This window comes from Chelon labrosus (genome assembly GCF_963514085.1).
Source record: "Chelon labrosus genome assembly, chromosome: 9".
NCBI classification, from domain to species: domain Eukaryota; kingdom Metazoa; phylum Chordata; class Actinopteri; order Mugiliformes; family Mugilidae; genus Chelon; species Chelon labrosus.
Genome location: NC_140359.1, coordinates 1,329,371 through 1,343,122, shown reverse-complemented (window position 1 = coordinate 1,343,122; position 13,752 = coordinate 1,329,371). Strand labels below are relative to the sequence as shown.

Genomic DNA, 13,752 nt, shown 5'->3' with positions numbered 1-13,752 from the left:
TAAATCCACATGCCATCCGTCTGCTCAACTCTGAGCCTTAACTGGACCTAAATACCACAGCACCACTGCACTTTAGTCACATAGCTGCTTTCAAATACTGTAAATGTGTATATATACAAGCTACCCCCTCTAAGTTTACATTTCAAGTTTACAGTCTATATTTTATTTTATTTTTCCCAGTTTTATATTTATGCTTATATTGTTTACCTTGTATGCTATGTGCAATTATTGCAAAAATACATTTCACTGTGCATTGTACTATGTATAACTGCATGTGACAAATAAAACCTCTTAAGTGAAATAGTGTAAGAAAACAAAACAAGTACTCCTGCATTACAATGAGTTACAGCTTTATTTCAAAGGTCACATCAGCCCATCGACAGCCCAACAGTAATCAGGTCACACTGTATTTCCCCTCCAGACCACAGGCTTTAAATACAAAACTGTAGCGCATCATATGGTCCATACAAAAAGAATTACAAAAGGAGAAAGTGAAAAAAAGCAACAGAAAATTACCTCTGAGCTCATGTCCTCACATTCTGTCACTCTCCTGGCTGCAGTGGCTGCAAAACCTAAAACTCTAGCTTTAGTATGTAGTTGTAGCATTATGCTGACTCTGGCTTTGGCACTTGGTTGAGACAGAGAACTGGAGGGCAGAGAAAGGGACAGAAATGGAGGCTTGTATATTCATATCTTTAATGGAAATAAGACCAAAATGAGCAACGTCTGTGATTTTGAGACAAGTAACAAAAAAAAAAAACAAGTTGTCCCGCCCATATGAACATCGGTCTAAGAACAAACTCTAGGTGCATTCATTGATGCTACCGTATTCACATGCACTGAGTGAGGCAGATGTTCTGAAGAGATGGCAACATGCTAAGAAATAGCAAATGCCACTATTTGTCTAGCTTCTTTGTTTATGTCATCATCTCTCAAGCACTTCTCCTTCTGTAGCTAATACAAATTTACTGAATGTGATTTTTATTATTATTATTATTATTTTGCATCTTGTCATCTGGTTTGATGTTTTGAACAGAAACCAGGGCAGGAAAGGCACTTCAAAGTGTGGATGTCCCTTCGATTTCCTCCCGGTTCTGTCCTAAGCTTTAAAAAATGAAAAGGTCAGCTGGTTGACTCCCTGTAAAGCTTTAATGCCGCCATATGACCAAAGGGGAATCTGAAAAAGAACAGATGCAGCTGAAAGTTTCAACAATAGCAAAAAGTAAAATAACAAGCTGAAGTGAGATCCAAACTATAATACAAAGGAGTGATTCACGATTGTGTGAAACTTACAAAAAAATGAGGGGTCTTCTGAGCTGTTTCGTGCAGCTCTAGCCCTCAATGGAGACCTCTGGAACAATGTGTGCATTCAACGCTGTCTCCACTGACATCTCCTAAACAGGTAACATGACATTGGATTAGGAGTGTGCAGTGGTTTAAAATGTGATATATTAATATCATTAAAGTGAAACCGTATTAAAGAAACAAACACAAGTGGTGTCTCTGAACAACTGGGGCAAAAGGTCACAAAGAAAATTGTGTTTAATACTGTTGTTATTCGTGTATTTTATCTGTACTCATTTATGTTGTTGCAATTTCTCCTGAAGATTGATTGAGGCGTATCTTAAATACAGTGTGTATTTGAAGAGAGGTTTCTCTTAAATTCATTCACCATTGAGCTGAGCTGCACAGACTCGACAGCGAGCTGCATCTGACACGGCATGTCGCAGATTTCTGACTTTGGCTCCTCCGACAGCATATCCAGACCTGTCTGCTCAGCAGCATCTGCAACAACAGCAACAGCAGTGGCAGCAGTGGCAGCAGTGGCAGTGGCAACATCCTGAAAAGAGATGGAAAGTAGAGTTTTTGAGAGAGATTAGCTGGTTACTAGAGCCACAATGAAGAAAACCTTATGGATAAGCAGAATAAACCGGGGATGGAATACAGAAAGACTAATCTTTTGGTTAAATAACACATAATAAGAAATTATACAGTATAATGCAGTACATAAAGTTGCTGTATACAAGTGTCAAAATAAAAACATACAATGATCATTTGATCTGCAGGTGCAGCAGCGGGCTCTGGCTCAGCAGGAGTTTCATCCATGGACTGTGTCTGGGTGCTGAGGGTGTCAAGCATGGCCACAGTTTCCTTAATGCAGAACAGGATCATGTTAGTAAAGACTCGGGTCAAATAATTTGATTGGCATGAACATTGTTTAAATTTTAGAAAGTACAATCCTCGAGTGAAAGTATAATTTTAGAACATACAACTAAACCACTGATATGAAATAATGGGATAAATTTCAGTGAAAGAATGTTTTGTGGAAAAAAAGATGAATGAACAACATTTTAATAAACAACCAATAATAAAGTCTTGTTTGCAGAGTTTTCACCTGCTGGTCAACAGGAGATTCAGCAGAGGCAATCTCTGCTGCTGAGACAGATTCTGTGAGAACAAAGTCATCAACCAGTGTGTCAGCAACGTCCTGGAGAACAACAAATGAGAGGAAAACGTTCCCTACAGTGAGCACTTTGAAAGTTAAGGTAAGTAATGAGGAAAAAAAAACGAACTCAAAATGATTTCAGGATAATTTGTCTGACAATCAAAGCACAATATTAAAGTCCAGGGTTTACCTCATTGCCTTCAGTAACCAGAGCTGCAGCCTCTTCTTCCGGAGTCTCATGGATGGCGTCTGGAACCTGGTGAGATTACAGGTAGTGTCATGGTAGTATTTTACAAGAGAAGCATGGTTTACTAATTTACCCAAACAAAAGTTTCGATCCAAAACAAAGCAATAGGTAACAAACTTATTATTAGCACATCATGTATTTCTTAAACAATGTAATAGAAGAAAATACTCACCACTGGGACTTCCACCGACTGGACAGGAGCATCCTGGTGTGAACAAAACAAATTATAGTCTGTCTTTAGTCTGGTCTAAAGATTAAACCCCTACCACAAAACCACAACAGTTTACATCTTATGATGTGCATTAACAACAAATGATCACATTTGCATTCTTGGAAAGATGAAAGACAGAAAAACAAAGAAGAGAACGGTATTTTTGTCTGGTGGCACCTCAGTGATTGTAACAGGCTCAGCAGGGACTTCAGGGGCTTCTTCTTCAGTCAAGTCTTCCACTTTAACGTCATCATTTTCCCCCTCAGTTGGGGCTGCAGGACTGTCAGCTGCTTCACTCACTTGTTCAGGCTCAGGTGTCTCTGTGACAACTTCGTTTGGCTCTGATTCAACAGCAGTTTCTGTAACCATCTCGGCTGCAGCAGGTTCTGTCTCAGCAGGTTCTGTCTCAGCGGGTTCTGTCTCAGATGGTTCTGTCTCGGCGGGTTCTGTCTCAGCAGGTTCAATCTCGGCGGGTTCTGTCTCAGCAGGTTCAGTCTCAGCAGAAACGTGGTCATTACTGAGTACTTCTACCGCTGTTTCTTCAGAGTCTTCCATTACAGGTGCTGGTACGGCAGTATCTTCTGTGACGGTCGCTTCCACTTCCACCTCAGTCACGGTGCCTTGTTCAGCCAAGGCCTCAGCTTCCACTTCAGTCTCTGGCTCACGGATGTCATGAGTCTGCACATGCAAGGTCAACACAGCACACATCATGAAACATGCAACAGACAAAAAAATCTCAAGGATGATAATCAAATGTTATCAGTCCGCAATCATGACTAAATTATCCATATTTACAAGTATGCACCAACTACAATGTGAAGCCATGTCTTACTTGTTCAGGCTCTGTTTTTTCGGTTGTAATGTCAACTGTTTGAACCTGAAGAGGGACAGATAACACACTTTTTGACTGGGTGGACAATTTAATCAGCAAATGGATAGGCAGACTGAACAGATACTGTATGAACAGAAGAATTAACAAATAACTGTGTTTTATGGCTGGCTGCTTTCAAACCAATTGCAGTGCTCATGCCATATTAGGGCCGTCATTAACTGCAATTTTAGGTTGTTTTGACTGTCTCTTTTTTTGACTAGTAGGGAGTTGTTTGCAGATCAGTAAAGCCTTTTATGTTTTTCCTTTAAACACTTAGAGTGGCTGAGCCAGATCTTGATCTGAGTGCTGTGTTATATAAGAGAAAGAGACCTGAGGCAATGTGTGGTGATTATTAATAAGGTGTGAAGCTTTAGCCGCTGGGGTTGTCAACAGTTTTCCACTGAAAGGATTATTGTCTCATGTCCAGTTACTGCTGTTATGAATGAGTGGAAACTCTATGTCACTCTGTTTCAGTGTATGGCATCATTTCCACAAATATGCTGAAGGGCTCAAAACAACTACATCCACTGCAATGGGTTAACCCTAAAGTCTGAATTTTCTATGTACTAAATGCATTTTACTATACATTTCTTTTTAAAGTAATGGAACATGTACTTTTAGTTTTCTTTATTTATCTTGGAAAGGTTGGTATTCATTGTGCTGACATTGTACTAATAGGTTTTGACCTCTACAGATGCCTCTTGGCTGAAAAAAAAACCTGTTGTTCTGCAGTACAAAGCTCCTCTTTGAGGAATTTGAAGCTGTCTCTGTAATAAGCTGTTCTAAAATCAAAGCTGCTCTGACTTTTGAAGTGACATGTTGAGTTATGTTCTACTCATATTCATCCCTCATGTCTATTCTGCCACTGGCTTATACCACAAAGATATAGGGCCCAATCTTGTTCGGGTTAGGGGGGACAGAAAGGGGTTTTGCATGTGCGTTCATATAGAAATACAGGTTTGTATTACTTCAGTCTCAGCAGGACCTTCCAATGGTGTCTCAGCTGGAAGTTTGACCTGTGAAGGAGAGATGGAGTTTATTTAGTCAGCAAAACAGTCAAGGAAACAAACATGTATTTAGTGTATTGAAACAGGGCGCAGTTGGTACAAAACAGTGCGCCTCATTAAATAAGGAACTCTGGGACACACTAACAAGTATATATGGCAGTAACTCTCGTGTTACACCGCAGCTAGTAGCCAGGTTTATAACTTTCTAAAGGCCAAGCTCTGGGAGCAGTCTTAAAAATGTGCCCAGAGCAAATCACAGATCCTATACACATGTCTATGCAAAAATGCAGCTGTAATGGCCTTAGGGTTTTGCAAAGAGGTTGTTAGGTGAGGGTAAGAGTGTTAGCAGTTTTTCAAAAAATGGAGAGCTGTTCACACCTAGGAAATGTTCATTGGAAGTATTCACAGATCAGAAATTGGGACAAGCACATAAAGCAAATGGACACACTCTTCTACCACTTTGTGTGTGAGCAAAGCTGTAGTTGCGTAGAAGGGGTGGATCTTACAGAATTGTTACAACCAATTGCACAGTGGAAAAGCTGTTACACCCACTTCTCACCCATTCTGTATAATCCAGCTCAGATTCAGAAAACATATCACATCTTTAAACATCATCATCATCTGACTTTAACAGAAAGTCACATCTTTAATTGCATCTTTTATTAACTATACAGCATATTTAACTATACATATATTTGAGCAAATGTTTTGTCGACACAGAAGATTTTTTTTCCAAACCAGTAATTCTCAGGTAATGTTAAAAGTAACCCATATTTTGCCCATTTTATCCATTCTGCAGCCATTGATTTATTCTTGGCACGGTGTGCACATGGCAGTGGCCTAAATGGCCATGTGCAGCCAAGTGTGTTGAGCCAGAATTGAGCCAGAGTGGCAATCACAGGGAGTATGGCATTAATATTGTAAATCTTCATAGTCTGACGATAAATTATTTATCCTGTCTTGTGCCAGTTCTTCTTCAATGTAGGACAAGTTGAGTGCACGCAGGCTGCTACTGATGGACAAAAACCGACCAGTCATTCAGTCGTCAAAATTGTGTTTTTAGTTTGAACAGGCGTCAAATGCTAACACTCAAGTCACTTTACCACCTCCACGTCTTCCGCTGTTGTGCCACTCGGAGGTGAGGAATCCTAACCTCTGGGATTTTAACAAGTTCTGAACAAAGGCCAAGTTCGCAAATATGCACATAAAGAAGAAGGGTGATTATATACTTCTACTATAGCCTGGGAGGGGTGGTATAGGGAAGAGAAAGGAGGAGGGAATGAAAGAGGGACCAAGGTGGTGTATAAGCCCTCCTTGGCTTGGCAGTAAAGTACGCACACATGTGGCTACACACCCTCTAGTTTGTCCCAGAATCAGAACACTGTGTACTGATCTGCACAGAGATCCAGCCTCACCAGTCCTTTTAAAAGACATATTCAATACAAAACCAAAGCAGGTCTAGGAGCTCACACCATTTACCCCAAAGAGACGGATATTGTATACATAAACTCTGAGAACCTGATTAATGTTGGGTTTGGGGTCCTCACATGCTGTCCCACAAGTTCATATTTTTCCCAAAGAAATGCCAATTTACAAATCTTTGTCCCCTACTATTTTCTCTTTGTCTAATTACACTGTTAACTTTGCTTGCCAGTGGTCTGGAAGCACATTGTAATGATCATTTTCCATTTTCACTGTGTGCAAACGAACAAAATGGAAGCAAACGAACCCGGAGACATCCCTTCAGTAGAAATTTGTCAAAAACTTTAAAATAGTTGTGACAGCTGACTGTGTAATCTTTCCTCAGTGCTAAAATACCAATGACTAAACTACACACACACACTGACACATACTTCAACAGCCAGATGAACCCCCTCGCCTCCAAACATAGAACTAAATATTCCACCACTCTCCAAACAGCACCCCCAGCAAAGAACCAATGATAAAAGGACGACACAGTGCACGTGCCGAGCACACACGCTAATAGCATCTCTTAGGCTGCCATAGCACAGGAAGAAAAGAAGAGAGAAAGGGATTGAGAAAAAAAGGGGAGAAGAGAGAAGTTAAGAAGGGGGAGGGAGGGAGTGTAAGTGGTGGTGAGGGAGGAAGGGTGCAAACGGAGAGCAGATTTACAAGGGACAGGGGGAGAGAGGGAGTAGAGTGCTGCACGAATACAGGGAGAGTGAGCTGGTACAAAATGTTCAAACTCATCAGGAGCCGCACCCACTTTCACTTCAGGCCAGAAAATAATTGAAGACACTGTAGGTCTGTAGATTGGGTGGTGGGTTCATACTCACCTGAGTCTCCATTTCGACATCCAAGAGCGGTGGGGCCTGTTTTTGGCCCCAAAGCCAGCTGAATACGAGTCCCATTTAGGCCTGCTTCGGTTCTTAAACCTACCAACCAACTGACACGTGGGGATGAATTCACAAGTTCTGCTGATTCTGTGCAGAACTGTGGCTGCTATTGTCTGTCAGCAAAGTTGAAGCACCCCTCAAGATTCTCAAAATTCATAAAAGTTCGTAAATATTTACTGCACTATGTATTCTATGCAACTACTACTGGATGCATTTGCAGTTATAGCCAGCACAGACCAAGTTTCAGCTTTTAAAAAAAGTACGTTTTCAGATTCTGTACATCTGAGCTAAATCTGGCCCAATCTGTGTGAGCAGTAAAGGAGCAGAGAAAAAGGAAAGAAAGAAAGAAAGAAATGAGACTAAAGAGAGGCCGGTGGTGTGGTGGGAGGGAGAAAGAGAAGGAAGAAGTTAGAGGCGAAGGGATGAAGGGGGTGGATACTGCCTCAGCATGAAGCTGCATAATGAGAGGCAGTCCGCTGCTAAAAAACATCTTTATGGCCACTGCGCAGCTCAGCGGGTGGAGCATGAGGTGCAGGGGTCCGAGGGCAATGTCAGTGTATTCATAAAACACTTTTAAAACAACAAGTGTTGACCAAAGTGATGTATAGACCAAAGCAAGTAAACTGGGCGAGATGACCAGAGGAATACTGAAGAACATAGCAGCAGTGAGTGAAGTCTTAACAAATGGCCATGCCACTTGTAAAAAATCCTGTCACCTCTTTTACAAGGTTTGAATAGCACTCCATGTGCAGTCATGGCTCAGATATTGGCATGAAAGACAATGAGTGCAGTGTATATGCAATTTAGACACATGGTTTACATGCACATGCAATTTACTGTCTGAAAAAGAACATTCTGTTCCCAAAGTATGTGCATGGTGGCTGCATGGCAAAGAGAGATACATTATTATTCATGACATACGTTTTTTTTTGGTAAAGTAAAAACGCAGTAGAGATTTTACATGTGCGCAAAAGCTACACCTATGCAAAAAATAAATAAAAATCCATTAGAGACGCAGCCATGTGTTCATGTAAGTGACAATGTATGGTGGCTACAGAAAGGGCCATGGCCATGCTCCCGCTGATGTAGCCTTCAGCTTCACTCCCACTCACCACCTCTTTGCTAAATGGAACATGTTGTTCCCCTCTGCTTCACAACCTTCACAAATCCACCCCCCTTCTCCCATAAGGACCCAGCCACAGCACATGTTGCTTAACCTAAAATATACTCTTCAATGGGCACAAAACACTACATGCAGGCACAGCTCATCTTTCCCGCAAAATATATGCAAAACAGAACCTAGTGATGTTTTTCAATCTAAAGAAATAAAAGAGCCATCTTACCTCAAGTTCTGGTTCCGTTTCAGGAGCAATAGTTTCAACCTCCTGTACTACAGCAGCTTCAACTACAGAGGGTTCCACTGGTGGAGTCTCAGCAACTGGAGCTTCTTCATGGATAGGTGCGACTTCAACTTCAACTTGTGCTTGAGTCTGTTCCAACAACACAGCCTCTTGTTGAGCCTCTACCACAACAGGGACGGGCTCTGCAACAGGTTCTTTCACAACTGACTTTGATTCTACTTTGGGGGTCTCCACAATGGGGACATCAACAGGAATGGCCTTTGAGATCTTTTCTTTAGGTGGTGCTGGTGTTTTAGCCACTTTCTTTGGTGTTGCTGCAGGGGGTGCACTCACTGCAATCCCAGGGCTGGCTTTGATCGGCGGGTTGGCTGCATGCTGCTCTTCAAGCACTCTCCTCTGCGCCTGCTGTAAAGTAGAAAAAATGCAAAAATCCTGGGGTTAAGAATTGTTGTACTGTTTTCTTTTCATTGGGTGGCACCGTTGGAGTTTCTTTTTGTGTATTTATCTTGTAGCTATTACTCATGTTAACTGGTAGAATTCAATTTCTTTCTGATAACTTGAACTGCCCAAACGTGGGGCTTAATTTACAGTGGCTGCAATTATGGAAACTGGGATTTTAAGAGGTCTGAATGCTACTGAGGCTTTTATTGTTTTCAGATACTGGTGTTGTTGTCAGTCTGTGCTTGACTCACTCACTCACGATCTGCAGGAATACCAGACATGGCATTCCAGCTTTGGACAAAACCCCCTCAGGCTTTATTGGAGGTTTCAGGAGTGCAAACCTCTGGAGGGAGTGTGCCCAGCAAAGCTAGTTAGATAATGGGAGCTAATTAGCTGAATCAAAGCGGTCCTGACAGGTCTGGTGAAGCAGAAATGAAAACCGTGCGAGTCAGCAGCACCGATGGGTGCCCTGCGTGCCAGACAGTGGGCCTAATCACATCATAATCAGGTTACAATCAGGTTATAATCACCCCCAAAAAATGCTTTTGTTAAGCCGACAGCCAGTTGGGTATTCACAGTGCTGCAAAAGACCAACGGAGCATGAGTAAGTGTCTCTATACGACTGTCCAGCTTTAGCCACAGTCAAAACAAACCGTCCCTGGTATTTGCCCATAAATAGTTCATATCTAGAGATGCAGACTTCACTACCTTAAGAGTGATACATACATTTAAGTCAATCAAAATTGTTAATTGTATTCCTTGAGCTGTATGAGGGAGAAACACACATACAAAGACGTGTGGCCAACAAGGAGAACTCTTCTGGATGTCTTCAAGTGTCCAGCAGCTCCTTCTCATCCCTGTGCTCTGATATCTCTGACAGAACCGGTGATAACACAGAGCTGCAAATGACTTCAGGAGACATTTTTATCTGAGTGTCACTGGCAGACTGAGAGAATGAGAGAGATTGTGCAGACTCCAATCTGGCATAACCAATGCAATACATTCCTCAAGTCAACACATTACCAAATACAGTTGTGTGGTGCTGAGAGTCATGGACTGGCCAGCCAACCAGAGGCGTAAGAGTCAGGGGGAGGGCACTTGAGGAAGAATCAACAAGAGGTCTGGACTGAGAAGTCTTGCAAGAGCTGCAGGGCCAAGCTGCTAGTGATCTTTTAGCAGTAAAGCAAGTCATTTTTCTAAGTTGACAGAAGAAAATGGAGAAAGGTTTTTGAAAGAATGAATCATTGACGGTGGAAAAGAAATAATAGATATTAAAGTTGGTTGATGGATTAACCTTTGAGAAACTGGAGCTTCTGTGTTACTTTCTCACTTGTCACACACCCTCCTCTCTCTGCCACACCCACCCCTTCAGTTTGGGCACTGAATGTTCAAAAGTGACATTTCTTTGTGGGGAGTGGGCAATAGTCAAATAATGGCGAATATGGTGTCGTTGTCGATGCTGCAGCAGCGTACTGAATTATGTCATAGCACAATGCCATTAGTGACACACTAATTATTCCTGTGTTTACTGTACTGTACTGTACTGTGTACTTCTGGTGGTAAACATATTTTTATAAACTTTATGAAGTATATCCTTTCACGATTAATAACAATAAATAACAGTAATATGTAAACCAGGAAAATAAATATTTTACATTCTGTGCAAAGCGCACTGAGAACGCGCATGGCGCACATGAGTTAAGAATTTAACAGATTTCTTTGTTTCTTTTTCCTAATAGTACACCCAGATGAATCCGAAGTGTCATGCTACACAAGTCTGTTACATAATTTTCACACCGTTTCGTTGCATTTTTGGTCCAACCTGCGATCTATGCGAGATTTTACGCACGGAGCCTGGAGCGTTCCTGTTAACTGAGCGCGTCACCAGAAAAGCAACGGCAAAGAGGGAATGTGCACTCAACTGAAATTATGAGTCAAAACGGTGAGCCGACAAAAACATATTGTCCTTTGTCTGTCGACTTAAGCTCACGCATAGAAGCTTAATTCGATCGACAAATGCAAACATATATTTTGTATCATATATTTTGTTTTATGTTTGGGTATATTCTTAGCAGCATTTTTTTGGTATTTTACTAATGCGTAAACAGAACATAAACATTGATGTGCTTTGGGGGAAAGGGGAAAGACAAGTTAAAACAATCATTACCTTTCAAACTGACACTTTGGATATTATCATATAGAAAATAAAAACTCTGTGGGGAAAAAAAGTGCGCCTGTCACCACTTACCACCCTCCTCATGCGACGCTTGTTCTTTTTCCTCTTGCTGGGCATTTTTGGTGCTTGCCGATGGAAACAACAAAGACAGAAGAAATGAAAGGAGCAGCAAAGCAGACGGATCAACGTGGATGTTTATAAAGCCCCCGGCCGCTCCGCTACCTTTGCATTGAACCTATGAGAGGACTGGGATAAAAAATGTGGGCGTGGAGAGACACACAGACTCACCCCACCTAAAATACATGCACGTGCACGACAGCTCAGTCAGATGCTTGTATCAGAGTAGGACTACCTACTGACTGGATGGTGGACGTTATGTAATGTTCTCTAACTGTCATGTGTCATCAGCTATATGTTGTATTTGTATCACCATCAGATTCTACATGTAAGGTTTAGTCAGATGTATGTATCTGTGACAGATGGACGTTTATCTCGTTTCTCCTGCTGTTCTCTTCTCTCTCTTTTTCTGTCTCTACCCAGCTGGCCTTAGGCAGATGTGTCCCTCCATATTAACTGGGTCCTGCTCAAGGCTTCTTCCTGTTAAAAGGGAGTTTTTCCTTGCCGCCATCGCCTCCATGCTCGCTCTGGGGGTTTCAGGCCGGGTTTCAGACCAGATGTTGTAAAGCGTCTTGAGACAATTTGTATTGTTATTGACGCTATATGAATAAAACTGAATTAAATCAAAGCAAAGAGACAAAAAGATGTCTGTGAGCTTGTAGAGAGCCACTCCACCCCCTTCCAGCTAAACACTTCTCCATGCACATTGCAGCAAATCTGCATATGTTCTTGTAAATGCTTTTCAGCTTTTCTTTACTCTTTGCGTCTTTGAGAGTTTTGAAAGATTAATTTTGACAATAATGAAACCTGCTTTTCATTTACAACCATGTTCTCAAGAGAAAACCATCAAGAACAAATACCATGCAGTCGTTGCAGAGAAAAACAGTGTATGCCTCTGTCAACTTTTTTTGAAATTCATTTAAATCATGGAGTCAAAGAATGGTTCATTGTGTTCATCTTGTGCAGAGTATAAAGAGAAAGAAAGCTCATAAATATGTTTATGCCCACCGCCCTCATGCTCTGCCTCAGTTCTGAGCACCCATTGTCTTTAACTCCTTGGGTACAGGCATGCATGCATAATCAAAATAAGAAAAGAAGAGATTCCTGCCTAATTCTGCTTTTTGTGACTGGCTAAGGAAACACAAATTCCATAAACATGTTTCTTTGTTTTACTTTGTTCTGAGTAGAAGGTGTAAGTTAACTTTTAATTTTTAGGAAGGATTTTAGTCTTTAGCCTGTGCAGTTGAACGTGACTACTAATATGGATTACATGCACACAATGCCTCTACATGTCACCAGTACAACAATCGTTCTGTTTCACTCAGTATAGCTCAAAACCTTTGTCACTTTTCAGCTAGATACTGCGGTCACTGGCACATCCAACCAAGTCACCAGACAGCAAATCTTAAAATGGTGTCCAATTATTTCATAGAATATAGTTATGCTGTACAAGTTAGAGTTGGTTACTGTTTTTATGATCGATATTTTTTTTTATTTTGACGGTTGATAATGAGAGGAAAAGTCATTTGAGCAGACCTGTGAAAAAAACAAAACAAAGGTTGGTAAAATAAAAAATTGTTAAGCAACAATTTACCTCAGTTACTCCATCATGAACTGAGATTATATTAATAATGATAATACATTTTATTGTGCCTTTCAGAGCACTCAAGGTCTTCTTACATGAAACAGCAATACCTAAAACACCATTAGAACAAAACACACAATAAAATAAAAAATAAAAGCAGATTTAAAAAAGTATATAGAAATGAGATGATGGAACAATGGAAATGTTTTAGGTGATCTAGTAAAATAATGCAATTAAGAAACTTTTGGCTTATGGCTTATTTCTATTTTTGATTAAAAAGAAACATCTCTAATTTTAATTTAAGATGTAAGACGGCTGATCTGCTGATCTGAGCCAGGATGGGCCTCGTGCACTTTACACTTTGCACTTTACTTCACCTTACTTATTTTAACTTAAGTCTTTTAACTTATTTTAACTGAGGCTTTTACCTATCTCTGAGAGAAATGCAATTTAATTCCTTTACGTGATGACTGAAGATTGCTGCATAAATTCTACTGTTATATATATATGTATATGTATATGTATATGTATAAATACAAAATATTTCTTCTGTTTCTTCTTCTGCTGTTGTCAATGTCCTATTCCAACGTTAAAATAAATACAAACTTGGAAGTGGAATTGTTGGTCTGTTTGTTTCGTTTGATGAAACCTCAGTGCACCAACTTCATTAGTGATTATACTCTTTGAACATGAATGTTTCCACCAAATTTCATGGAATACATCTAAACATTTTTCACTCATTCCTATAACAGTGATGGATCTGTGTATTGCAGATATCTCCTCGTATTCATCTACTACAAACTGCCACTGACTTTTCCATGCTTCTTGAAACTGCTTCTGAGAGATTCCTGAGAGTTATTTTCTAGCCAGCCAGAGTGAGGAGTGTGACAAATGGGCCAGGGGGGTTTTCACTCACTTACATTTCTTGCAAAT

General features: G+C 40.7%; 1 protein-coding gene across 1 annotated transcript; it reads right to left on the bottom strand.

Moving 5' to 3' along the window:
* Window positions 1-199: 199 nt before the first annotated feature.
* On the bottom strand, window positions 200-11,420 carry LOC311492394 (uncharacterized protein). Its single transcript, XM_084550658.1, has 12 exons — window positions 11,190-11,420; window positions 8,483-8,905; window positions 4,744-4,791; window positions 3,737-3,781; window positions 3,082-3,582; window positions 2,866-2,898; window positions 2,637-2,702; window positions 2,396-2,488; window positions 2,047-2,151; window positions 1,673-1,840; window positions 1,294-1,394; window positions 200-1,177 (listed from the first exon to the last, which is right to left on the bottom strand). The coding sequence occupies exons 1-11, from the start codon at window positions 11,232-11,234 to the stop codon at window positions 1,332-1,334; spliced, it is 1,590 nt and encodes a 529-aa protein (XP_084406784.1). The 5' UTR covers window positions 11,235-11,420; the 3' UTR covers window positions 200-1,177; window positions 1,294-1,331.
* Between the last annotated feature and the right edge of the window lie 2,332 nt (window positions 11,421-13,752).